Source organism: Hydractinia symbiolongicarpus, chromosome 9, assembly GCF_029227915.1.
Source record: "Hydractinia symbiolongicarpus strain clone_291-10 chromosome 9, HSymV2.1, whole genome shotgun sequence".
In the NCBI taxonomy this organism is placed as follows: Eukaryota; Metazoa; Cnidaria; class Hydrozoa; order Anthoathecata; family Hydractiniidae; genus Hydractinia; species Hydractinia symbiolongicarpus.
The window spans coordinates 13,628,549-13,655,170 of record NC_079883.1 but is presented as its reverse complement, the minus strand read 5'-3'; the positions used below and the strand labels follow the sequence as shown (position 1 = coordinate 13,655,170).

At 34.2% G+C, this 26,622-nt stretch overlaps 2 protein-coding genes across 4 annotated transcripts; one reads left to right on the top strand and one right to left on the bottom strand.

Annotated features, from left to right (window-relative positions):
* Positions 1 to 2,707: 2,707 nt before the first annotated feature.
* LOC130657586 (phospholipase A and acyltransferase 3-like) lies at positions 2,708 to 8,139 on the bottom strand. Of its 2 annotated transcripts, none has more exons than XM_057460573.1 (2): positions 7,929 to 8,139; positions 2,708 to 3,249 (listed from the first exon to the last, which is right to left on the bottom strand). In XM_057460573.1, exon 2 carries the CDS (start codon positions 3,245 to 3,247, stop codon positions 2,747 to 2,749), a length of 501 nt encoding a protein of 166 aa, XP_057316556.1. In that variant the 5' UTR covers positions 3,248 to 3,249; positions 7,929 to 8,139; the 3' UTR covers positions 2,708 to 2,746. The 2 variants fall into 2 exon arrangements, with proteins under 2 accessions (XP_057316556.1, XP_057316557.1); XM_057460574.1 differs by lacking the exon at positions 7,929 to 8,139 and adding an exon at positions 7,055 to 7,199.
* A 1,872-nt stretch (positions 8,140 to 10,011) lies between these two features.
* On the top strand, positions 10,012 to 25,552 carry LOC130657060 (slit homolog 3 protein-like). Of its 2 annotated transcripts, none has more exons than XM_057460024.1 (2): positions 10,012 to 10,090; positions 23,780 to 25,552. In XM_057460024.1, exon 2 carries the CDS (start codon positions 24,106 to 24,108, stop codon positions 25,147 to 25,149), a length of 1,044 nt encoding a protein of 347 aa, XP_057316007.1. In that variant the 5' UTR covers positions 10,012 to 10,090; positions 23,780 to 24,105; the 3' UTR covers positions 25,150 to 25,552. The 2 variants fall into 2 exon arrangements, with proteins under 2 accessions (XP_057316007.1, XP_057316006.1); XM_057460023.1 differs by lacking the exon at positions 10,012 to 10,090 and adding an exon at positions 21,737 to 21,845.
* The last annotated feature ends 1,070 nt before the right edge of the window (positions 25,553 to 26,622 follow it).

Here is a 26,622-nt window from a genome sequence, read left to right as displayed (position 1 = left end):
CTGTTCTAGGCTATGGCAAGGTAAAGTAAAACGGATTTATTGTAGAGATGATGTCAACCTTCAACGAAGAGAATATACACAAAAATCGCTTTCAAAAACTCTATAAATGGTTAAAAAGCAAGAAAAACTTGTAAACTGACTGGCTGAACAGGTGAAAGTCAAAGTGGTAGTTCTAGGATCCGCTTTTAAGTCAAGGCAATAACCTAAAAAAACCTGGAAATGCTATATGCCAACTTCTCCAATGTGTAGCAGATGTGATACAACGGTAATTTTCAAAATAATTTATTTTTGCTTCTTCTGCTTTACCCCTTTTATATTTTAAAACATGGGAAAATTGTAAAAAGACAAAAAGAAGAATGTTAGTTCGGTTGAAAGGAAAGCAAAATTGTTGTGCAGGAAAGAAGAAGATGCACATTCTTTCTATATCCAAGGGAAAGGAGTCTTGTATCGGCAAGTCAGATGTTTTCACGCATGTGCTGTGAAGACATGTTTAAAAAAGGCTTTTTAATGTTTTCAAGAATTCGGTTCGTTGGTACAGTATCAATACCAAAAGCTATTGCGTCCCTTATAAGAGGCGAGAACGTTATTATAATACATTGGTTAAAGATATGCGTCTTTGTTATACAAACCTTTTGTGCACAATTTATATTAAACATTTGTGGACATTGCTAACCCTATAATAACTGTTTATGAGGGCAATACCAGAGAATATTGACCGACGTCAAAGTATTGGCCGAGCTTGTGAGGGCAATACGTGACAGAGATCAATATTCGAAGGTATTGCCCGGTATAAACAGTTACATTACAGGTTTTTATTGTAGCTACAACATATAATTATTTGAAGTAAGTTTCACTTCTGTTTCGTTTTTTGTTTACTTTTTCCCGTGTTTATTTACATTTAATGCTACCATACTTAAACTTTAAACATGGTTGCTATGATAGCGGGTAATACCGTGGAATATTGCCCGCTATGACGTAAGTTCTAACCAATCACATTGCGCAATTTTCGAAAATATCGATGCCGCCCTTCTACCCGGGTAATAAATGGAGATATTGCAGTCAACTAAGAAATTGCCGTTCAACTATCACTGAGCTAACATATTTAGTCAACATGTATGCGTGAGGGAGTGGTATGGATTCCACCACCAACTACCTTTCTTTATTTTAAATCTTAAAATGCTGTTCCAGTCTGGCTAAAGCTTGTGACTTTTATTATTTTTCTATTGTGCAACTTCTTAGAGAAGAATTTTGCGAAATTCCATTTTGAGAATTTCATTTTGGAAAAGATATCCCGAATTTTTCAGTCTAGTTTTTACTCACCTTCTGTATTATCCTAAAAGACAATATTATAATGATAGCAACATAGGAATCATCAGCAAACAACGTTGACGCAATAACCAGTCCAATCGACTTATTATTCTTAGCAGCAAACAGTGCGTTATCTCAAAAAGTAATGGCGTTAATAGCACGGTTATTGAGGAGCAAAAATACTGGTAACTAAGGATCTGTTTTCGCTGCACTTCTTAGTGGGAAACTATTCAAGTATATCATACACTGTATATATTCCGACAATACTTGAGTCACTTTAAATGTTAAGTAACATCACAAGCGCCCACGCAGCATGAATAATCAGAAATTTTATTAATTCACAACAGACACTTCACGTGTCACTGAGCATCTGATCTTATCTAGCAGGGGTATTTAGTAGTTGGGTAACTACTTAATCTTTAAAGTAAAACTAAAAGGCAATTTTAGAAATTAAACATGTGGCTTAAATTTAGTACAAAGTTTAAAAATGTTAATTTACCCGCGTCTTTGTGGGTTAAACAAAATTCATGCCTTTTCATTTAGCTTTCTGCAAATAAAAGTAAAAGTGAATTAGATGTTTCCTTCAATTAGGAACTGATTGGTTTAAAATGTGCATTTAAAGATACAGGACGACGATTTGGTTTTACACGTGGAGTATGACGAGTAAAGAGGTGGCATCATGTTTGGTGCTTGCTTAGAAAATGGCTTCGTTTACATAGTCCCTTATCTCTATTATCATTTATGGTCCGACTTCAAGGGTTTTCATATTGAAGTTTCCTAACTTAACTTAATTCTTGGCAAAATATGTATCAATCTAATTTTTTTTTATTTTTGTCTTACAATCTTCCTAAATAAAAACTAAAACTTCAGAGCGGCTTCTTTCGTTGCTGCCATGAAACACGTTGTGCTTTTTTTACTATATTAAGAGATAACTTCTTTACAACTGAAAAAGCGTTTACATCAATGTTTTAAACAGACATTGCCATTATGTTAAATCAAGCTGATTTTGTTTTTTTATTGGCGGTTAGGTAACGGTTTTTTCTTTAAGGATAAACTGCCTAAACGCTCAGGTTTGGTCTATTCTTTTAAGTTTAGTGGCTACAATTTAAGTTTTTACGGTTAAAGTAAATGTTATTTCAAAGTTCATATATGTGAGCATTTTTGGTTTTCTGCTCTTACAGGTAAACAAATTGGAAAAATTGGAACCCAGACAGTCGTTTTTTCTTCTTTTACAATAACTAATCCGGGAATAACTTATGTACCAAAGTCACATAGACCTTTTAATGCATTACCTAATGATACTGTAACGTTTTTGAGTATGATTGTTATAATAGGGAAATCTTCTTAGACATTTTTATTGTCATGAAAGTAAAACACACGATTTAAAAGTCAAATAAACTCAATGTTTTCTACATTTTATTAATTCAGGCAATCTGTATTACGAGTAACGCGACGCTATAAAACTAGCAGCTACAATTGCAGCTCCAGCTCCAAATCCAGCTCCAGATGCTTGAATAAGTTCTGTCCCTCTTGCCGCTTGACGACTTATCGGTCTACCATACCTCATGTTAGTTGCAAAATGCTCACAATTATTTTGAAGCAAATTGTATACCCATGCTTTGCCCACACGGCTTATCGCTCTTTCCACAATGGTTCCCTGAACATACGGAGTCCTCTCCGTATCCATGTAATTATCAACATAGAATTTACTGCCCGCTGCAACAAACGAAAGTTCCTCTCTTTTCACAAATGCATTAATGGCATGTGTGGCTGCTTGAAATGTCTGAAGGAACTCCCAAAACATATCATTTGCAGCATCACCTGTGACATGTATGACGTAACCTTGACCATCATAGATTCCCCAGTGAGTATAAGCCTGTTCGGATCGTTCAAATCGAAGCATGTCTCCTGCTTTAAGAAATCTGTTTGCGAAATCCATTTCTATAAAATAAAAATTCTTGGTTTAATTGATTCGCCTACTTAATACTTAGTATTCATAAACGATTTATTTTTGTTTGGAGCAATCTCAGCCTTATCAGCTTTTGTAAATATTAATTTAGTTATACGCATAAAAAGAACAACGTGGCAGAAGTACATTTCATTTAAATGATTTCTTTACACAAAATTGTGAAGAAAGCATAAAAATATGTTTCCTTCACATTGTAATAGAAAACAAACGGAACTCGTTGGTGATTACTCTGATGCGGTAAGCCTATACTTTAAATGAAAAAACAAAACCTCATTATCAATAAAACTCACTCTCTAGGCGCCCTTCAGAGCCCACCATGTTCAAAGTCTAGTAAAGGTTTCTGTTTCTAAAAAAAGCTTTTGGGGTTGTTATTAAGAAGCAGTAATCAATTTTTCTGGAATTTGTTTCCCTTATACATATTTAATTTGTGAAACATCTACTAGAATTGGCCTTTAAGGAGCAAATTTGAAAAATTACAAGTTTTTAATAGAAATAAAACAGATTTTCTTCAATTATTGGAGTTCTTAAACATTGCTGCAAAGGTAAAATACATTAAAAAAAACAACAACAACAAAAAATACATTTTCGTTAAAAACCCAGAGACTGTAGTCACTTTCATTCAAGAATATGTAAACGTAGCACTCAGCATGAACGTCACAAAAACAATTTTTGTCTTTACGGATACAAGGAAAAGTATTGCATTTGTTGCAACTGTTGCAAGAAAAACCGATTTTGCAATGTTTTCATTGCTGCTACATTCCACAGTTGTAGGGGATGTGATTGAATCCATATTGTCCAATATATCGTATTGGGTCACTTTAAAAAGTTGCACGCTTTTTATTTATTTCCTTTACCTTACCTATTTAATTCATTTTTTTATTTATTAATATTTTTAAAGGATAAAATACTTCAGACAAATAGCTACTTTCAAATGTTTCCTGTTCGAATATTAACTCAAAATTAGTTAAGTGAAACGATATAGAGCTTTTCCACTTGCCCAAGCCCCATTGCAAATTCGGCATATGCTTTATAATGATCTTAGAGGTAGAGAAACCATGGATTTACTAAAGTTATGAGAACGATATGAGACTAAATATAAATATAACCAACGATAAGACTTAGGTTTGCTTTATAAAATAAACACATCATATGAAGCTTGATAATTTTCTACATACATTTCTTGCGTGACAATGCTTTTTTGCAAGTCAGACATGTCGATGAAGAATTAATAGGCTTGACGTCTGATAAAAACAGGATTACAGCTTTCTTGCCGTACCACCAATACGACATACTGTTGTTTATCTGATTTGTACGTTATTCATAGCTACCACGACCTTCTCAATCCTTTTCTGCCATTGGAACAGTTTTCATTCGATTTAAACGTATAGTTTCTCTGTACCACATTTGGCGTTCCTTAAGCTGGTTGAATGTTCGAAAAGTCAAGGGAGGAATATACCATGCAAAAACATTTTCTTTAGTTTTTTCCGTTATCAACAAATTATCAACAGAAGTTCTGTATAACATAAAAAAGCAGTTTCTTGACATAGCAGAAATTACACCGTTACATGTCATATGCTTATGCTGTATAGGTTAGTTTGCTCACAAAATGTCTCAAGGAGTAGAACCTTATATAATATTGATAATTAACTAAGATGTCAAAAGTGGTGGCTGCAATGCCACCTTTTCCTATGTTGTGCCTCTGAGACCATTCAAATGCACGTTAGAGTGAATCCTTGACTACCCTCTTTTTTTGCAATTGAAGATAGTGTTTGCATTATTCATCATTAAAAGTCTGATTAAAATCTTTATCACTTCTCTAATCAAGTTTGCTTCCTACTTGACATTCTATAGCTGGCTGTGAGGAACAGCTTCTACACTAATACCATCATCAATAATACACTTATCAGGCTCAACGTCACAGTCAAAATAACATTTCCCATCAAGAATGATTGCAATTGGATACTTACGGTGTGATACAATGGTAATATTTAATACAATTTTCATTTCTCTCCTCTTGCTTTCCCCCTGTTAAGCTTTTGTAGCAGATTTGGAAATATCTTTAAATCTCTAAACGTTAACACGCTAAATATGCTAAATATCTGAAATAATGCTATTGAGTTAATGCTCCAAAATGGATAGCAGCTCAAACGAAGGAGTACTGAAGCATGGGAGACTGTGAAAAGAAGAGAAAGAAAGATTTGAGTTCGGTGGAAATAAAAGGTCGTTATGCGGAATACGTTTTGCGGACAATATTAATGCTAGGCAAGGAGATATTTCAGTGAAATAAGAAATTACCGTACAAATGCCACTGAGCTAAGATGTTAACTCAGCGTGATGCCAGCTATGTCATAACTCTAGAAGCTCAGGGTGGAAAGTTTAAGGACCTGGGAGGGGTGCGTTTTTCAGTACCAATGTAGCCTTGTGGTTATGGAGTTCGCTTCGTAATCACAAGGTCCGTGGTTCAGTCCATAGCGCGGTCATGTTTAGCAAGTGTCTTTACCACAGCTACGGGTCAACTCATGGCATGTGAGGGAAATTGGGTAGGTAATGCCGGTGTATACTTAATGTTTACATTCTGCACATAGGACCCACATTAATAATAGTGTTTCAAACACTGAAGTGGCTATATCCTGTATAAATATTCGAAATAATTAAAAAACTACCTTTTTCTATTAACTCTATAAGTACTGATTCAGCAAGACTAAAACTTGGTAACTTTTATACAAATTAGACGCATTAACCAATTCCATCGACGCATAATCGTCAGCGGCAAAAACACGTGTTCTCTTTTTTGGGAGGTAAAATAAACTACGATATTAAATATCAATAAATAGAAAGTTTGTTTTAACGAGGGAACAAACACAACATGAGGAGCTGTATTTGTTAGAAAATGCTGTGTTACTACGTTTAGGAATGTAATTAATACCTTTATTAATTTCTAAGTCATTGTTGTTGTTTAGACTGGATTTGTGTGCTATAAACTTACTCGAAGGACATATATAGGTTTAAGTTTATTTTATTGGAAAGTTTGAGTAAAAGCAAGGTAGGTACTTATCTATATTATAATACCCGTATACGTCTGTCCGTCTGTCACGCAAAATGGTAGCTTAGCTGCGCAAGTATAAAAAGGACGAGCGAGCCCATAGATTTTTCCACGGGCTAACGACTAAATTGAATAAATCATGGATATTCAGTATATGTAGGGCACTTTTCTGTCATTTTTAGTTATATTTGGATACCCAATACCATATTTTAGATCATTTAAGTTGTTATTTTCATCCCCAGTAATCACAATTTTTTCCACCGCTATTAGCTAGACTTTCGTGTAAGTCACTAAAGTCTAAAACCAACAGCCGTTTCGTAGCCCCTTTAACTGGCTTTGTGTAAACAAACTTTTCTATAATAAAGGTGAAAGTGAGGTAAATCTTTGCTTGATTTAGGAACGAATTGACTTAAAAGTGCATTTATAATCAACGACGACTTTGTTCTAAAAGTAGAATTTATGTAATAAGGAGGTGGGATGTTTAGTGCTCAATCAGACACATCCTTAGTTTGGCTAAAAATTCAAGTCAGATTCCAATGTTTTTCTGTTGTAGAATGGCCAAAGTACTGTTTTCGAGGCTATGTAAGCTACCTCTGGGAAAAACCTATGAGATGGGTAGGTCTGTGACTTGATGCATTAGACTAGTGAAATGATAAACTAATCTGAAAACAACTTATGTCCTGAATTCGCACTTATGAGCCGAAGACACACTTACGTGCGGAAGTCACACTTACGTGCCGAAGTCACACTGCCATTTAATACATGACTTTCACATTTAACTACTCTTTGGCTTTAAAGAAGTTATTCCTTCTTCTCCTTTTCCTTCCTCCAAATTTAAATTAAGTCGTTTGGTTGGATGATGCATTAATGTCAATTAATTTTTTTATGTTTAAATGCAGATAAGAATTAAATATGTGAATACAAATAAATTGCTTTAGTTTTCAAAAGAAACGCAATTCCAGAAATTGCACTCTCTCTCAGTGGTTGTATTTTTAAAAAAACGCTTTATTTGAAATAAAATAAAGTTGCACGAAGTTTTTCGTAACAGTGTTACATCATCAAGTGAAAAAATATTTCAGAATTTCTTTTTAACTAACGACACTGTTACGAAAAGCTTCGTGCAATTTTAATAAAGTGTTTTTGAAAATACATATAGATTTTTGGCTGATTTTATAATAATCACACATAAGTTTGATGTTTATAAAAGCACACTGTTTTAAAAATAACTTGCAAGCATTCCATTTTTATCTCATTCCTTGCCTTTTCTCCAAAAACCTGAAAGTGGATAAAACACTGGCAATGTTTACATAAAACATAACTTTGACTAGATTGAAAATATATATAATAAAATTAAAGGAATGAACAACGATATTGCTATCCAAAATTGAAGAAAAATATAAAAATAAGACATTTCCTGTGAAATCACCTTTCCTAAAACACCGCCATATTTTTTTCAGAAATGCTGATTTACTTAGCATTAATGGGTCATAAAGTAAACTTTTCTTTGAAATGTATGAGTGGAAAAATCGAAAATCAAAAATTCTAAAAACTGTATTTACTAAATCAACAGTTCCTTGACGTATTTCACAAAATCAAATTTTTACTGACCTTATGGTGCTATCTAAACAATCCTCTTGTTGGTTGTACAAACTAACTCTGTCGTTTCTCGTATATTATTTCCTAGTTTCATTTTAAGAAATTATATTATGCAAAACTTTTTATGCATCCATAATATATCCATACAATTTTTTATCTCTATTTATGTCTACAGATAATAGCTTTTATTTTATGCAGTTGCATCTCTTAGTTTCATAGCCGTATTCCGTCTGTCCGTTTGTGTGCAAGAAAAAAGTCGTGTTATGGAAACATAAAATGCGATATATATAAAGGACGGGCGACCTCGTGGTTTTATCCACGGACTAATATATAATAGCCGTATTCTGTCTGTTAGAAATGGTTGCGCGCAGCTTTTTCGGAATAACAGAGCAGAGCCCGATTTTCAGGGACCTCTGCTTTTCGGTTAGACGCAGCTTAATATCGGAATAATTTCGGAATCACGCCAAAACCGTGTAAACAACGAAAACATGCTATGGAGCCTATTAGCTTTTTAGTGTTGCAGTATTTGTTCTCTCATGTTAAGGCACATATATTTTTACGTTTTTCTATCCTCGTACAAATCTTAAATCACCAATTTGAAGTTTTTGGCAAGGAACGTAGATTTTGAACCAGCTTGGCTAGCTATACTTTAGCTTTACATACTCCTATTTTTTTGCAGTTTTTATTCAGTTTGGTATACTATTATTCACCTGTGTTTCTTGTTATGGCAATCTATCTATAGGTCTTTAGCTACCTCTAACTAAATGTTAAAGTAGCCTAATACAGTTTGACTACTAACATTCCTAACACTAATTATGCTAAATACAGTCAGGTGGCTGCAGCTTTTATTACAGTTATGAACATTTTTCTGCTAAATAAAATTGCTAAGTAATTTTCTTAACTGGACCGGGTAACGCCAGGCTGTTTCCTGAATTTTTGAAAAATGGTGTTGCGCCTATACTCATGTGGGACACGGTGTATCTGTGACGAAATAACAACGGATTGTATTCTGTGTTTTTATTTCAGCTTAAAATGTCGAAAATTATTTATTGCAAAACAGACAGTTCTTATTAATCACTCATTTGGGTGTTCAACGGCGGGTAACACAGTTACTTGTGGCTTAACCCGGCGTTTCAACAGAGTGTATCCTGTGTTTTGTCAAAGCTGCAATACAGTTTTTTGAAAAGGGTATTAAGCCTAAACGCATGTGCGACACGGTTTACCTGTACTAAGCGCTCAGCTCGGTGTCACGATTTATTTTTCAACTTTCACAGACAATTATTCTGCAAAATAAAATAATATTGACTGATTGTTTGTGCTATGACGGTGTAACAACGGTTTGTAAACTCTATTTTTATTTCAGTTTTTGTTGCGGGTAAGTTATTTTTAAAAAAATATGTTACAGTCGCAACACTACAATGGTGTATGCGCTTCACTTAATTTAGGACATACTGCATACCTGTACTAAAGCGCTCATCGTGTGACACAGTTTACGACTCTTATTTAGCGCTCCACAGAGTGTTCAACGCCGCGTCACACCTTCACTTGTGGCTTACTCCGGCGTTTAGACGCCGAGTTTTCCGACTAGTCTCTTCAATAATAGCCGTATTACGTCTGTCAGTTTGTGTGCGAGAAAAACGTCGTGCTACGGAGACACAAAATGCGATGCATAAAAGAGGGGCGACCCCGTAGATATTTCCACGGCTGACCTATTGTCTATTGCGTGATTTCACAAAAGTTTACTTTAAAAACTTTCTTATGTAAACTTTTATTGTTTCTTCGATGCAGCTTCTTTGTTATGATGGGAAGAGCAGTAAATTTTCAGGCGTTTTTGTAAGTGGATCATTTGTTTATTGATTATTTTATTTCTGCCTTTCCATTGAAATTATCCAAACGAGTTATAATAAAAAAGCAGATTATTTGTCGTAAATACTAAATAATGTCATAACCAAAAAAAGGAAATTGATAAAACACGTAGATAGAGAACAAACTACTTTCATTAGGTACATCTCTTGAGAAGTGGTCGAACATTAATTAAGCATAATGGTACCTAAGAATCAATTGTTACCATTGGTCTCACTGGAGTTAGAACGAACTTTTATAACACATGTATTTCAATTTACATGAAGATGCCAGTGGCATGGGTTAAGTGATTCTGAAAGATTTGTAAAGAGGTATGCAAAACTTTAGTCAGTATCTGTCTTCCAAATATTTTCTTTACTGGAACTTTTCATTCATTTTGATTTTTTTCTAAGTAAATTTAAAGTTTTCCCTTTAATTTTATTCTATAAAAGGGAATTTTTCTGGAGAGATAAAGATCATCTTTTTAACTTTCAAGAAAGTTCTGACATCATATTTTACTGTTTTTGATACATTAATTAGACCGAAAAATCCTGCGCCAGCTACCAAAGGCAGGCAAAAGTTAAGGAAGATATGCCACACCCTTTTAACCACCAATAAAACACCAACACAAAACAGCAAGTCTTTTTAATTCTTTTAAGCAAGTTTGCTGTTTTAATACAATTCCTGAGAAGAATCTACAATCTTAAACAAAGCACCATGTTTCGCTTTCATTAACGTCCCTTAACGTCTCTTTCGCTATTATTACAAGTAATCGTTATTTAAACCCGTGGAATAATCCACTTGAATTTATTTTATTCGTTCGTTTTACACGAAATCTCGTGGAGATATCCACTCAAAAGGTTTTAAAATTTATGTTTCTGATCACAAAATCATTTGTTGTCAGTTTCATTTTAAAGACGCAAACAAATAAAACTTTTGAACGAAATTGAAAACAATAATAACAACGTTGATTGCATGTGACTTTACTCGTATAACAATTTATAACAACGCTTCCTTCACGGTAAATTTAAATTCGCGGCCAATAGAATTCCTAACTAATGAAATCACTTTATTTTATCACATGATTTATTTTAGCCAATCAGCGAAATTCATTGTTCTTTTTGTCAAAACGTTTTGTTGTTAATTCCATTCAAGCGGGAATAAATGAAACCAATATATATAAAAGTAGACAATAGACACGTGCTTAAGGGAATAATAAAAATTAATTACCAGTGACTTTTGTGTAAAAAAGTTTACATCATTACACAAAGGTTTTTATGGGAGCAATAAAATAAATTAACCATAACTTTTTTAAAACAAAAATTTTAAATGAATTTGAAAAAGCACACAAGAGACAGAATAAAATTAAAAGTGTAGCAAAAGTGATATCGCGGGTGTTTCTTTAGAAAAAACATCCACTTTGCCTGTTACAGACACACGGAACTGGCGTATTATTATATAGAAAAAAAAGAACACCTATACCAAGTTGGCCATATAAACCTTAAATAAAAACTACTTGCCGCCCTTGTTTACCATGATACGACAGTTGTTCTTTCAAAGCTGATACATATGCACCCCTTATTTTCCAAAGCGATGATTAGCCCCAACACCAACCTTTTTATAAACCCTGGGCTCGAGGTTGCACCAACACGCGAAGTGCACAATGAAAGGATACTCAGTGCGTTTTATCTGATCACGTGTGCACATTCTACCTCCGCAAGCTTCTATGCTAGGTTTAAATTTAAAGTTTCTAGTAGATTTTTTCAAGAGCAGCAAACAGTCTATAACTATTAGGATCCGAAAAGATTAACAAAATATTTCCAGTTAAGTTTTTTAAAGAATTATTTTGGACAGTATTATATACAGTAAAATACGACTGAATTTCTTGCTACATTAGATTATATTTATACTGTTTTGTATGCACAATTGATACTTCCAAAATGTTTAAAATGTAGTGTGTAAAGCATTCAAAAAAAAAATCTTTATATATTTATTTAAATATTGAATTAAAAAATCCCAATCAAAAAATAAGATTTTAGGACAAAATAACACTTTTTTCAGACACACGCATAAAAAATGTAAAAGCATATATCATACAACATAAAAATATAAAAAAAAATCAGGCCAACTTTTACTCTAAAAATATTAAAACTGTAGGTCTACTATAGACCTGCAGCTTTAATATTTTTAAATCGAATTTATAGGTAAAAAATTTAAAGGCATAATCTATAAAATCTGCAAAAACAAAATCTATAGATATATGCATCAGTTTATGTTAATGGTGGCCAGTTTTTCTGCAAGTTTAAGCCAAAAAACCTTGTGGTTTACTGGTTGTGACGTATAAGAAGGACTTTTCCTTTAATCATTTACAAGTACGTCCTTTATATTTTCAGTTGGATCTCGATTAAATTTGTCCTTTTTTTGACTCTAAAAAATATATAATTGATCAAAAAGCAATCCAAAAATAAAGTCACAGTTTAAGAATTAACCAGTCATGTGTGGGTAAAACAGACAAAAATCAATTTGGCAACAATTATATAATGGGTCTATTCAAAAATGCGTACATACTATAAATCGTCAATCTTATACTCCATTGTATGCTTTGCTTTCGACTTACCCCTTTCTCGAGTTACAGATCACCCCTCCCCGAAAATTCAACTTAATGACTATTAATTATAACACGTTACTTAAAAAAGGGACAATTGGTAACTGTGGCAGGTCTAAGATACCAAAAAAATAATTTTTTAAAGCGTATATAAATATGTAAGCCCTCCCCTAGTACACTTTGATACGCCTTTAGAATACCGCTTCCTTTTTCTTTGAGCATGCTAGCTACATTACTTTCTGTGAACGAGCTCATAAACCTTTGTTGCTGCAAAGCTAAATGGAAGTTTGTCATGGTGGGTGGGTGGTTTCGTGAAGAACGCTTGGAGCAACTGTTGAATTTGTACAGAAAAATCTTGGTTATCATATAAAAGCTGCAAACGCAAATACGCACTTCTAGCTACACACAAAGAATGCGAATTTCCAAGTGGACTCAGTGAGTAAGTGCGTAACTGTGTTGCAGTTTATATTTTATTAAATTTTTTTGTGTACGTTCTCTGAATTTTAGCCGAACGTCAATTGGATGTTTTTAAAAATGTGAGTGCTCTCTCTTTCCCCAAATCCAAACTTACACATTCTTTTTGCACAGGTGAATTTTAGGGATGACTAATTTACAGAACTTTACATAAAGAAAAACAGTAAAATACTGCAGCTACTTACATTACTTAGACATATATCTAGCTACCTCCAGGGTGTAGGCTTTTTAAGCAGTGTTTAAATGATGAGTCCAGCATGGAAATTGATCTAGCTAGCTATCAATATTATCAACAAAGTATTTTTCACAGCTATGTAATGCAAAAATGTATAAAGTTGTCACCATTAAAAGATTCTTAAAAGATCACTGTCATCATCGCATCAGTGTCAGTTACACAGTGATACTCACTCAAACCTTTCTATGATCGCGGCGACCATAGAAATGACTTTAATTGCCCAAACCTGGCTTTTAAGTACAGCTTCACAATGAAATTTTTCTTAGGTTCTATTCGTTTATTTTAAAGTTCGTGCTACTTCGAAGCTGTACTACTTAAGTAGTTTGTTTACACGAAATCAAGTAGCACAGCACGAAACGCAAGATATCGCTAAGCAAAAAAATCTTTTTATTTACTCCTGGCGGACTAAAAGCCGCCCCATAATGGGGCAGCATGGGGCGGCAATTAGTATTATTAGTATTTTTTAATATATATGTTTTAGATTTCGTAAAGGCTTCGAAATAAGTCATATAGCTAGCTACCTCCAGGGTGTAGACTTTTTAAGCAGTGTTTAAATGTTTTTTTTTAATAAAACCAGCTGGCTCCCACACCACACAAAAGTGTTAAAAGCTTCTTTTTGAATTGATCGAATAAATATGTCAAACAAAAACAATTTTCAACTAGGATTTCATTATTTTAAAATGTTGATCCCCAACAAAAAATTATTGCTAGCTGCTGCAATAAAAGTCATTAGAAGCAGACATTTTCGCGGAAGATAAAACTTTCAAAACTTCAGAAATTAGGTAGACCCTTTTCTTACACAATCGCCTAAACCAACAAGTGCTTTTCAAGACTCTTTAAAGACAATACTTTACATATGTACTAAATTTGATTCTTCTGGTCAACCGTGTCTATTTATCCTAATCATTTTTTAAAACATTCGTATAAGTCTACCAAAAGTTAAGGTTGTAATGGTAATACTTTCGATCCCGTTATTTTTTACGTGTGTTGGGACGTTCTACAAGTGTATCACTTAAGTTAAACATGTTTGAAAATAAGAGATAGTTGATGATGTCATAATTTCGCATAATTAGCAAAACATTTAAGACTTATATCTCTAAAACCAACAGATATTCTGGAAAAGAAATATATAGATTCCTAGACAACATTCAAGGGTCATGAGCTGCACTTGTCTTTTAGTATTAATCTGTATTATAATACCCGTATACGTCTGTCCGTCCGTCTGTCTGTCACACAAAATGGTAGTTTAGCTGCGTAGGTGGCGAGACGCACGCAATGCGGTATAAAAGGACGGGCGAACCCGTGGATTTTTCCACGGGCTAACGACTAGTACAACAAAAACACACATATAACTAATGGTGCGTTGGGCAATCTAAAAGTTGACTCCAATTTTATAAATAATCATTTTACTTGATTTTCGTCAACAACAACATTTTTATTGTTTTCACTAATACTTACCGGCAAAAAATGCGTAGCTACGAGTCGAGTAAAAAGCCGAGTAAAAAGCCAACAAAATTAGCGTGATCTAATCAGTGTCGTTATTACATTCAGACACATCAAGGTTGTTTTTCACTTCATAAAGTCTTCTCACGAAGCGGAACGTAAAGGAACGAAACAGAATAAAAGAATTTCTAAAAAACGAACTAAAATAAACTGATTGGCTAATTTATCTTTCCTGTCGTTGCCTAGCTTAAACATAATTGCATCTCTACCCGACTGGTAAATAGTGTTTTGATTGATGGAGTTCTTTCTGGAACAAATTTCCCGACTTTACCGTTTTTCTTTATTAGGTAAAATAAAAATACAGCAAGTTATAAAGATATTAGACGAAGATTAAAGCGAGTCCGTAAGGTAATTTTATTACCTTTTGGTAACTAGCGAACAGGGGATACTAAATTGTTTTATAAAATAGCTGATAATCTAAGCAAAAGATTACAAAACAACGGGTGAACACGTCGAGTTTTAAGGACCAGAAATATCCGCATTCTGTCTGTTTGTTTATGAAAATAGTACCGGAGTGGTGGTAGCGTCATTGATAATGTCACTAATTAGGGAATAAACGGGGTCCAGTTACTAAGAAGCCACAAGAATTTAATATGCCATTATAAATACCGTGTTTTTACTAATTTAGTGAACGTCTAAAGATAATAATTACCAAAACCCCACGGTAATAATGAAAGGAAAATAAAATCGGGGGCGAAACTTAACACACGAGGCAAACAAGTTAACTGCGGAACCGATTTTTGTATAACCTCTGTAGCAAAGACCTTAAATTTCATGCGCACACTAGCATATTAATAAATTGAAGAAAGATACATATCTACAGGAAAAAGACGAAGTTCCTTTTTTTTCGTAAATCATACAATTATAAAAATACAGTGATCATACATAATTTGGATTCTTCGTTCTTTTCTAAAATTTATACAGATTTTTCTTTGTCTTTTTGAGAAAAGCTAAAAAAAATTCAGTAAAAAAATGAAGAAACATTAGCTGTGAATTAAAGTTTTTTTTTCCTCCACTTCACTCCCACTTTCCCGAAGCGTACTGTACTGATATGTCACAAAAATAGGTGCGCGTTGGTAATCATAGAAAATTAAAAAAAGCCCTACTTGACGGGGGTTTATTTTTATTAAGTAGTTGCTTAAAATGGCCTGTGCGCGTTATTTAGGCAAGTAAGAAAATTCCGCTTGAAACTAGATAACAATATAATCTCTTTGACTTGCGTTGGAAGAAAGAAATAAGGAAATACACGTTTCCTAAACTGAAAAGATTCTTTTATTTTGTAATGGTATCACGTATATTGTCTTTTAACTTAATATTTTAACAAACATAACATCTTTTAATTGTTCCTTTCTTTACACTCAATTACTTTTATTTCATGTATTATGATGTTTCTAATGTATCAACTTTGTATATAGAATAGAGTAAACTTTTTTAACTTTTGTATAGTACTGATGATGGCGTAAGCCGAAAAGCTGGCGAAGAGATTTAATATACGCGTTTACATTCCCGTATTAACGCCCTTAGTCACCGCATGATATTCTGTTACCAACAAATCTATTAAATATGGCCAACACGCAAATAAAACGAGAATCACATAGAGGTTGTACCATTTTCGCTAGTTATTATTTTTTAAATAATATTTTCATACTTGACCCTCTTTGAGATGCTAAATGGACAAGAAACCTAGTACCGAATTCCCTTCATTCTCGTCCCAGAGCTATGAGATTAAAACCTCGTTCTCTCAAAGAACTCTGGGGTCAAAAATGGAATTTCTCTAATTTTGATATAACTAGTCGTTAGCCCGTGGAAAAATCCACGGGTTCGCCCGTCATTTTTATATTGCATTGCGTGCATCTCGCTAGCTGCGCAGCTAAGCTACCTTTTTGCGTGACAGACAGACGGGCAGATACTTTTGTGTGAAATTCAAGAATAGTTTTGACATGGAGAAACAACAATCAAATTTATAACTCTACAACTCACTTTTAAAAATTTAAAAAAAAAAAATTTCTCTCTTACAAGTTTATATTTTACATTATTAATCTTTGCAAGAAACTGATGCAGTAAAGGGGGGGGGGAGCATACGTATTATCTGTGATTAAACGTTCACACAGGATCCATGCAGTATTGTTACCTAACCGTACATAGGCTCCTTATACATAGATTATACTAATTTCTGTGTAAAAGATCTCAGCAAATTCCTAGCCTAAAGGGGGATTTTCACTGAGCGAATTGGTAGGCAAATTTAACGTCAAAATGTATCTGAGCATGTACAGTTTTGTTTGTTTTGATTTTGAATCGAAAAATGTGCTCCACCGGAAAGTTGAAACAGTTTTTATCTTTTAGCGGCGAAATGTTTGTCCGTAAACACCTACCAATCAGAAAGCAATATTCGTTATTTCTTCTTTTAAATAAACTTAGTGGAACGAATTGAAATAACTGTGTTGTTTTTAATACCCAAAAGTACGGAAGTCTACACATTTTATTAATCAATGCTGGAAGCTGCGATCTCAGAATACAACATTGATCAATAAAATGTGTAGACATGGTCCTAATAAGCTTTCGTACAAAGTACTGCGTACATTACATTCTTGAATTTCACTTCAGTTTCATTAGAAGAGGTTTTTACATTCGCAGGGGCATGAAATAACTTCTGCAAGAAAGTCAATGTGAGATAATTGTTAATTTTTTAAAACTTCTCAGTGGAGAAAAAAATGATAATATTTCATTATTTATATTTCATTCTTATGAAGATTCTGCTCTATTACACCAGATGGAACGTCTGAATAACTTTTTTTTAACGTGTCCGTGCTTTACCTCTTGCGAATGATGATGATGGTTTGATATGAGGGAGCTTCGAAAGTTTTTCATAAATCAATCCCTGCCTTTTCTTAGCACGGTTTTAATCCAGCGAGCTATTGTAGAGCTAACCATACCCTAATGAGGACTAATAGTACTAATTAATAACTATGAAGCACCACTTGCGTTCCTCCATTCACTGGTGCGTTCTAAATAACATTCAATGCATTAAACACACAAAGGTCTTCATCTTCTGGATAACTGACAAAAACAATAGATGGATTTGCTTGTCCTCGCCTCCACGACTTATGGAGTTTATTAAAAGTAAACGTATATTGAGCATTAGTTTTTATATCCAAATTATGAATACTCAACACCCTAGAAGCTGAAGTTAAAGCTAATAGCATTGTAAGTTTTAAGGACAAAAATGTTATAAAGATTTGCCTGTTATCTTTAAGTTGTTGTTTTTATGTAATCTATGACCACCTGAAAATCCCAAATAAAAGTGTGCTTTGGTTGAGGAGGCTTTTAATTAAAAACACCTGATATAAGAAAACTAACTTTAGGATGTTCTCCTACAAGCCTTCCTTGAATCTTATCGTGAAAGGCTAAAATGGCTGATCTATGGCAACAAATAATAACTCTTTTTGAATAACTCCCCCAAATAATTTATCACAAAATTTATAGGGCATTAAAATGGATCAACCTACTTATTCCAGGATGATAAGAAATCTGCATTAGTACCCCTTGGTCTGGAAGCAATTATGAGATTGAAAGTCTCTGGTACAATTGAAATTATCCAAGCAGCTAATCGTGAAGCCCCTGTCACTACCATGGATTGGTTTTCCTTCTTTTGGATTTTGTAAAACCTGTTCTTCTTCTACTTTTTTAGAGCTCTGTGGGTCAGATCAAAAGCATGAAATTCCACTTTTGTGAAATGTGTCTGTACCCAGGCTGTGAGGGTCCGGCTTTCAAGAATAATACATTGGAAGTTGATGTGATAGACGGGAGGCAAACAGGTCCAATTTGAGATATCTTATTCTCTGACAAATTGTTTTGAAAAACACAGGACAAAGCTTCCATTCTGCTTAATCCAGGGTATGCCGAGACTCCCAATCTGCCTTGATAATTAGACAACCTGAGTGGTACTCTGCTCTAATCGTGATCTTTTGGAGTATAGGAAATTCCAAATTTCCTTGGCTATTTTTATCATTGTTCTTTCTATTTTGAGGAGGAAAGACAGAGCTGTCATGTTGTCTGTCTGAATGTGAATTGATACAAATTTGTTCTGTGAAAAGACAGAAGTGCTAATTTGATGGCAAACAATTCCAAAACATTTATATGAAGAATCTGTTCCGTCTGGGACCACATGCCTACTATCCTGGTCCCTTGACAAACAGCTCCCCAACCTTTCAGAGAAGCATATGTCTGTAACAAGCTTTGTGCTTGAGGTTGCATAAGGAAACGCCCATTGTGCAATTTTAGATTGTTCACCCACCATAGAAGTTCTTCCAGAGATTCCCTCTTTAAATGCACTAGGGTCGCATAAGATGTGGATACTTTTAGACTTTGAATTTGTTGTTGTTGTAAAAAAGCAAATCTATAGACGAGTCGGAAGAACTGCTTGTATCGTTGCAGATAGAACTCCTATTGACTGAGTTAGCTCCAGAATAGTGGCTTCTCTTGTCTTGTACAAACTCAAGCACTGCTTCTGTATTTTGGCAACAATTCTCCCTTGTTAGATAAAGAGACATAATTACTGAATTCATCGACATTCCCAAGAACTCCACTTTGTCTGTCCAAGACAAACTTTCTCAAATTTATTAAAAATCCCAAATTTTGTAACAGAAAAATTAATGTGTCTCGTGCCATAAGGACCGTCCCAAAATTAACATATCGTCTAAGTAAATTACAATTCTTATCATTAAACGACAAAGAACTACCATGGGAAGACAGAGGAATTCGTATAGGTTGCCTGACCACTTGAACCTCACATATTTTGCAGTGGGACACTGAAATAGGCATCTTTCAGATCCAACTTGCACATCCAATCGCCTTTGTTTAATAAGAATTTTAGTGAGTGCAAACCCTCCATTTGAAAGTGTTCGTAAGGAACAAACTTGTTTAAATGCATGAGGTTTATTACTGGTCAATTTGCTTTATACTTACAGATTGCTTGGATACTTCCCTATCTATTAACTTTTTGTCTATTAGATTTCGAACAGGAGAATGAGGTATTTTTGCCTGTGTTGGCTTCGAAATAAGGGGTATTTTGAACCCATGCATGACTGACAGGATATATTTGTCCTGTGTTAACTTTTTCCAAGCAGAAAGAAAATGTTTTAGGTGTTCTGCTAAGGGTGCAGTTGGGGATCTGCCACCCTTAGAACAGATTTTTTACGGCAGGGTGAACTTGAGTGATATCCTCCAAGTGCACCCAATTTTCAACGTTTAATTGTAGAGAAAAGTTGTAGAAAGGTAGGTACCTGTATAATATGGTTGCCTTGGTTTGTAGCCGGAATGTCTCCCACCGTTCGTCTTTCAATAGGAGGAGCAACTAAGAAAGGGCTACTTCTTTGGCCACCTTCTATTGCTTGTTGAGAGTTTCTGGCCTGGAACCATAACATCTTGCTTGATTTTCTTGTTCGAATTAGCCATGTGTTCGCGGTATTTTTTCCCAAACAGTTCACTATCATGAAGCTGTAGGAGCGAGGGTTTGTCCTTTAATGTCGTCGATGTTTGTGCAGCTAAATGGTTTGCTGCAACGGATAAGATATTCTTTCAACGCTCATACGTTAAAAAGTTGATACATTGACCCACCATTGTCAATGTTTTTTTCTATCGCCAAAGCTACTTTCTCAGGAGGGGGAAGATTTTCTTCATCTCCAGCAGTTCGTACCTGCCTATTATGTAACACCCCTTTTCTTGGAATTTTTTGAGCACTCGATCCATTTCGAGGCTTTGTGGATGATCCTTTTTTAGATTGCTGGACAAAACCTCGTCTAAAACCTTTATCGCATCCAAGTTTACTGGTCTGGGAGTCTCCAACAGCACTTGCTCCTTTATTTCTTTTTCTGAGATGAATTCCTGGGATGCATCGTTTGCATAAGAGGCTAAATCATCAAGAAGAGACCACTTGTGGATATCCACTTCCCTGGTTATTTTCAAGCGCTTATACTGATCGCTCTCAAACTGATCAGAAGCCTTTCTCTTGCCATGTGGCGTATCGCATCCTTAGCAGTATAACTTGTTGATTCCATAATGATAATTGTATAATAAAATATATAACAAAAAATTCAATGGTTGCGGTTAAATAACTCATAATAACTTGTAAACAAATGTTGACATAACAGGAGCTCCTTTTTTGATCATCAAGAAGTTGAAAGAGGAAGGAGGTTCGGCTATAAGAATCCAGTATTAGATTGATTGAGATTTTATAAAATAAAATTATGAATTCATAAATTGAATGCTGAGGATACAGTGATAATTAGAATAAATGAGTTTTCAAATTCATGTAAATATTTTCTAACTATCGAACTTGATAGCTGAAAATTATTTACGTCGCTACACACCAAACACTACACATCAATGGCACGATATCGTGCATAATTAGCATAATTAGCATAATTACTAAAACAAAATTAATTAAATTTAATTAATTAAAAGTAAATAAAGTCAAAAATCTTAAAAGACCAACCAAGATATTTCAAAAAGTTAAAAAGCCTGCTTGTTTTTAGCCTAGTTAATAAAATGAGTTTCTCTCAAACAAAAGCTTAGATGGAAACGAATGACTCAGCGGAACTCCGAGTTTAAATTAACCATTTTAATTTATCTGTGACTTGGCCGTGGCCACATGTTTCTCTGCTAAAAACCTTATGGCCTAATAATATTTATTATAGTGAGTGAATCCACTTACTGGAATATTTGGGATGAAAAGCCTACTTTAATCTTTCCCCGATATTGACCACGTAAGCAAAGAACAATAGAATTATCCAATCAAAAAGCGCGGTCAGTTTGGCCGCAGAAAATACGTTTGAGACCACGTATAATTTTCCCACCTTAACTACTCCGATTTCGCAGTGGTAGGAAAAATTATGCTGGCTCTCTTGACTAACTTGTTTTCTTTGCGGTAAATAAGCTTTAACTAAAGTTTTTATAATACCAATAGTCCAATCCCTTTACTTTGACAGCAAATACGGAATGTTTTTATCGTATATAATAGCCGTCATATATTGCGAAATATTTCTTTTCCTTGAGCTTGAACCACACTGCAAAACTAAACAATGTTTGTGTGTCACTGTCGTGATTGTTTGACCACATTAAATATTTGATATTTTTATTTGTTTATCTAATTCTGTTAGAAATAAATTGAACAGTGATGGAAAACAAAAATAGATGTCATATTCCGCATTCTATCGAATAAAAGACGTAGTTAGTTTTAATAAAATTCTTTCTACTAAAAGTTAGCATTTAGGTAAGTTAACTTAAATAATTTTACTAGTACGGTAACACACCAGCGCCACCGCCAGGCAAATTTTTCTTTGTTTAAATAGAATGAGTTAATATGTCATGAGAATAACAGCAACCTACGTATCTGGACCCGCCCCACTGTGTTACTTTCGCTGATACAAACTAGTCACCACTGTCGAGAACTCCTCCTTATAGAGATATTCATCTGAAAAATCATGTTTGAGTGAGTGAATCCAAAGTGCATTGTTGTTTGTCCTCTCGAAAAGAATACATAAAATGGTAGCGAAGCTGCGTACCAAGATCCAACTGTTTCATACAAAGAGGCAGAATAATATTGGGGAAGATATCGCGCCTTAATATTATGATGACGAAACTTTCTCAGGCGGGCAGTTAATTGATAAATATTTTTTCAAGTATTGGAAAAGGCTGGGTTTTTTTTTATTAAAAATATGTATATATAAAGATATGAGAAATGTTCCTTCTGTACACATTTTTTCAATAAGCAACTCACGTTTAGCTCAGTACTCAAAGTTGTTTATTTTTTTCAATAATTTTAGCAGTAAAAGTTGTTTAACAAGGTCATGTAACAAAAGGGAAGGTTAATACAGTTTTTTTCCTTTTCTATGACTGATATAGTAAAAAGCGAAGCAATAAAAGTTACATAATAAATTACTGGATTTTTCATTTGTTTTTATTTGTCATATGTAAATTTAAGATTGGATCTGTCGGGCTGAGACTTGTTCAAAGTTTTCATTTGAATATTTGCTACTTCCACCAGGATTTAAACTGGAGGGTACTTCACCCAGCCTTACGCCAAATGTCTTCTTCTTTTTTCTGTTGTTCATACGTTTAATGAACAACACACGCTCCGCAAATAGGAAGCATTTAAAAAAACTGGCGCTTTCTACGGAAAAAAACGAAAGTTTACTGACTTGAGATTTATTCAATGAAAATATATATCACACCCTATTAACTGCTAAAAATAACAAACAAAAATCTATCTTGGCGTTGCATCAAAAATCTCAAAGTAAAAAAAAAACAAATCTCTCTCTTTTCTTTTCCAACGAACATTCTTGCGGTTTCAACAATCGCTCCAGGTAGAATATATCTTCAGATACATGCAAGGCAAACTTTTGGCACTTTTTCCTAAATTCACAAACTTAGTTTCACCTTTTTTTAACTCTCATAAGCCGTGAATTTACCTGCAGACTCTTGATTTCAATAATTAAATTTGTTTTCCAGATTACCTTTGGCATAATTTGGGAGGCTTTAATTCTTATACCTTTTTAAAACTATTCTTAATAAAATGTGTTATGGTGGTATACTACACAGGTTATTAAATCTAAACTACCGACTGATAGCCTTGTAGTAGAGCATATGTTTCTAGTGCGGGAGGTGTTGTATTCAAAACCCGGCCGAGTCATGCCAGAAACCATAAAAGTGTGAATCTAACCGTCCTGCTTAGCGTTCAGCATAAGAATAGGATTGATATCTTAGGCGGTTGTCTAGTTAAACGATTGCTGTGCTTGCACGACTTTTATAGCTCAATGGGAGCTTTAAATGCCCTAGGACCCCTTTCGTAGGACCCCCTTCGTAGGACCCTCGTTGATAGCAGTACCAAAAGGAACTGAAGAGGCTATCCTGGGTAAATATATATATAAATAAATTGACTTCAGTCCATAAATGCATTGACGTCGTGCTGTAACGTATAGCCCGTTGCCAAACAAAACATATTTTTATCGACTACATAAAAGAAAAATGAACACATCTACTTAGCCTGTTACAGACAAACAAACAGACACACAAACTCTTCAATTTTATCAATCAACTCGTAGAATTGCCTTTCGTTCTTCTTACTCTATTGTTTGTGCATGTCAAAAAAGTAAATGTTAGGAAAAAAATGAATAAAACTTTTCTTCTGGTTTGTCTTTATTATAGATATTAATAACCTCGCTTGGCGGCATTGAAGGTGAAGATGTACGTTTTTACAATGGTGATCATTGGCATAATATTGCACACCGTCAATTCATGTCCAATGTTATGTAGATGTTATGCAAAATTAGTATATTGCAACAAACAAAAGATTCTAACGGAAGCAGATATTGACGCGATTGGACCAAATATACCGTTGGATATCATTGACCATTAAAAACTATGTTGCGGATGAACTTGTGGTAACATCGTTTCCCATTTTAACTAAGCTAAGTCAATTCCATGTCAGTAATAGCAATATATCAAAGATACCGAAAGAATTATCCAAAAAAATGCCTGCTTTAACATCTTTATCTATATACGAGAGCAAGATAGAAGTTGTCACTAAAGAAGATTTTGTTGGTCTGCAAAAATTGAAACGATTAGAACTTCGAGAAAATGGTTTGAAAAAAATTGAAGACATGGCTTTTTCTGAATTACCGAACCTAATTTATCTGAATCTTGAAAAAAACCTAATTCAGAGCATTCCAGAGTATACTTTTGCTAGTAACAGTTCCTTACTTCGATTAAAACTGAGAAGAAATAAAATAAACCACTTGTTTTCAAACTCCTTTGACGGCCTTAGAAAGTTGACATTTCTAGAATTGGAAGAAAATAAAATTGAAAATCTACCCACTGGTCTTTTCAGTGCATTGTCAAGCAGCAACTTGATGATACAATTGAACAACAATAAGATTAAAAAGATTCCAAATGGATTGTTTTCCAATCAAGCGTCACTTTATTCAATCTTGGTTAACGAAAACGAAGTATCTGAAATTGGGGATAAAGCTTTTGTTGGAATAACCTTCACTGATGGGATTGACCTGTCTAGCAATAAGATCATTTCCATTAGTGCCAGTGTTTTTGAAAAGGCTTCTGTTCCAGCTATGTTATTGGCAAAAAATCCTTTGAAATGTGATTGTGGTTTCTATAAAATGTTGGCAGTTATTCAAGAAAGTTCTAAGAAACCGATGTTGCGTGGTACTTGCAGTCTACCAGTAATGTTATCCGGATTACCTATCAGCAATTCTTCTGCTATTAGGCAAAGTCAATGTTCTGCCTGCCATTTGAACGCCACGTGCATGAACAATGGTAGATGTGTTTCATTTAGCATGACCAATTATACTTGTGAATGTACGGATGGTTTTAAGGGAGAACGATGCCAAACGAAGATATCTAGCACATTCAAGGGAGTAAAAGAGTTGGTTCTACCATTGGTCGGTGCTTTTTTGGCAATAATTTTTGTTATCCTTGTCATTGCTTTTTTTCATTGGTACATCCGACGTTCTGCGGTGGGTAACAGGTCACAAAAAAATTATTCAGCAATAAACACATAAGTGAAAACTTTGAAATATGGCAAACGTTAAACGAATTTCATTATAAACGATTGTTTTTTTATTCCATTTAGTTAAAAGTTGCCTATTTAATAATGGTAAATAAATCTAGATAGGTAGGTAGCATTGCAGCTTTAAAAAAAGTATTTTTTGTGTCTTATTAAACACCAATATAAGATTAATCATTACCTTTTTTTAATTCTTATATTTTGTATACGATTATGTTAATCATAAAATTAATGAAAAAAGTATTGCATTTATTCATTCTTTAGAGATTCGCCACTCCCCTCCTTTATAATTTTGGACAGGCTTGTCCAAATTGAATCAAAGTTGCCACACTTATAGTACATTAAGAAAGAAACAAAATGCCAGCATTAAATTCTTGCTTATGTCAGCACTTTTTCTGTGACGTCATTAATAGCTTGAAATTTCTCTAATATACGAGTATCTGGATAAAATTTAACTACTTACGTTCTAGGGTGATTTTTGCATAATATTTAAAGTTTCTGCGGCGAAATGGAAGTTATTTAACATATTTTCCGACTTTCACATAGTGCCCTTAAAAAGGCCATAAATTGCCCCAAAATCAGATTAACCACTTGAGATAATTCTCAGAACGACTAGATAAATTAGTCTTGTAAGTCCCAAGGATAATCCTAATTAAAGTTATTATATTTTTCCGAATATAAGGCTTTCATAGGGACTTTTAAGGGTAGTTTCGAGTAATAGCCATTATATAAAGCTCTGAAAGTTGTGGCACCCAAATATTTGGCAGACAGAAGCCTAATAGATAAATGTGAAAACTCAGTGTTATAATCATGCAGTGTAACAAAAGAGAGTTATTAAAAGAAACCGGCAGGGGGCGGAATCCCCCCCGGTCCAGGGTTAACACAGATAACGGAAATTTTCGCAGACTAGATAGTCCGTATGAATTCCGTGTACTTTTCCCGTATCACACCATATTGGGACTATTTGAATACGAACAATAGCGTATCTTCCGTATACGGGTTAAAGAATACGGACTGATACAAGTTTATACGGAGTTTAATGTTGAAATACAAAATCCCGTATTAAAAAACACGGTATACGTGGAATACATACGGAATAGAGCAAAGTCATCCTTATTAATAATCTTTTTGATAATAGCGGTCATCTGTCTGTCCCTGTAGAAATTAAAACGATATAAACATATGAGGCGTCTAAAATAAACTGTTTTTATAAAAAAGACCAAAAAAATATATACATGCAAAAAGTATGGAAACAAAACATTAAAGTTCTGATTTTAATAATTCAAGGCAGTAAACATTTATTTGACGCACAAATGCTTCTTACTGTTATGCGCAAAATGGTATTTCTACTAGTCGTCAGGCCGTGGAACAATCCACGGGTTCGCCCGTCCTCTTTAGACCGTACTGCATGCGTCACGCTACTTGCGCAGCTAAGCTAGCATTTTGCGTGACAGACGGACAGACGTAT

Bases quoted from the DNA above. Each gene is read 5' to 3' on its own strand.
- LOC130657586 (XM_057460573.1), bottom strand. From the start codon at position 3,247: ATGGATTTCGCAAACAGATTTCTTAAAGCAGGAGACATGCTTCGATTT.
- LOC130657060 (XM_057460024.1), top strand. From the start codon at position 24,106: ATGCCTGCTTTAACATCTTTATCTATATACGAGAGCAAGATAGAAGTT.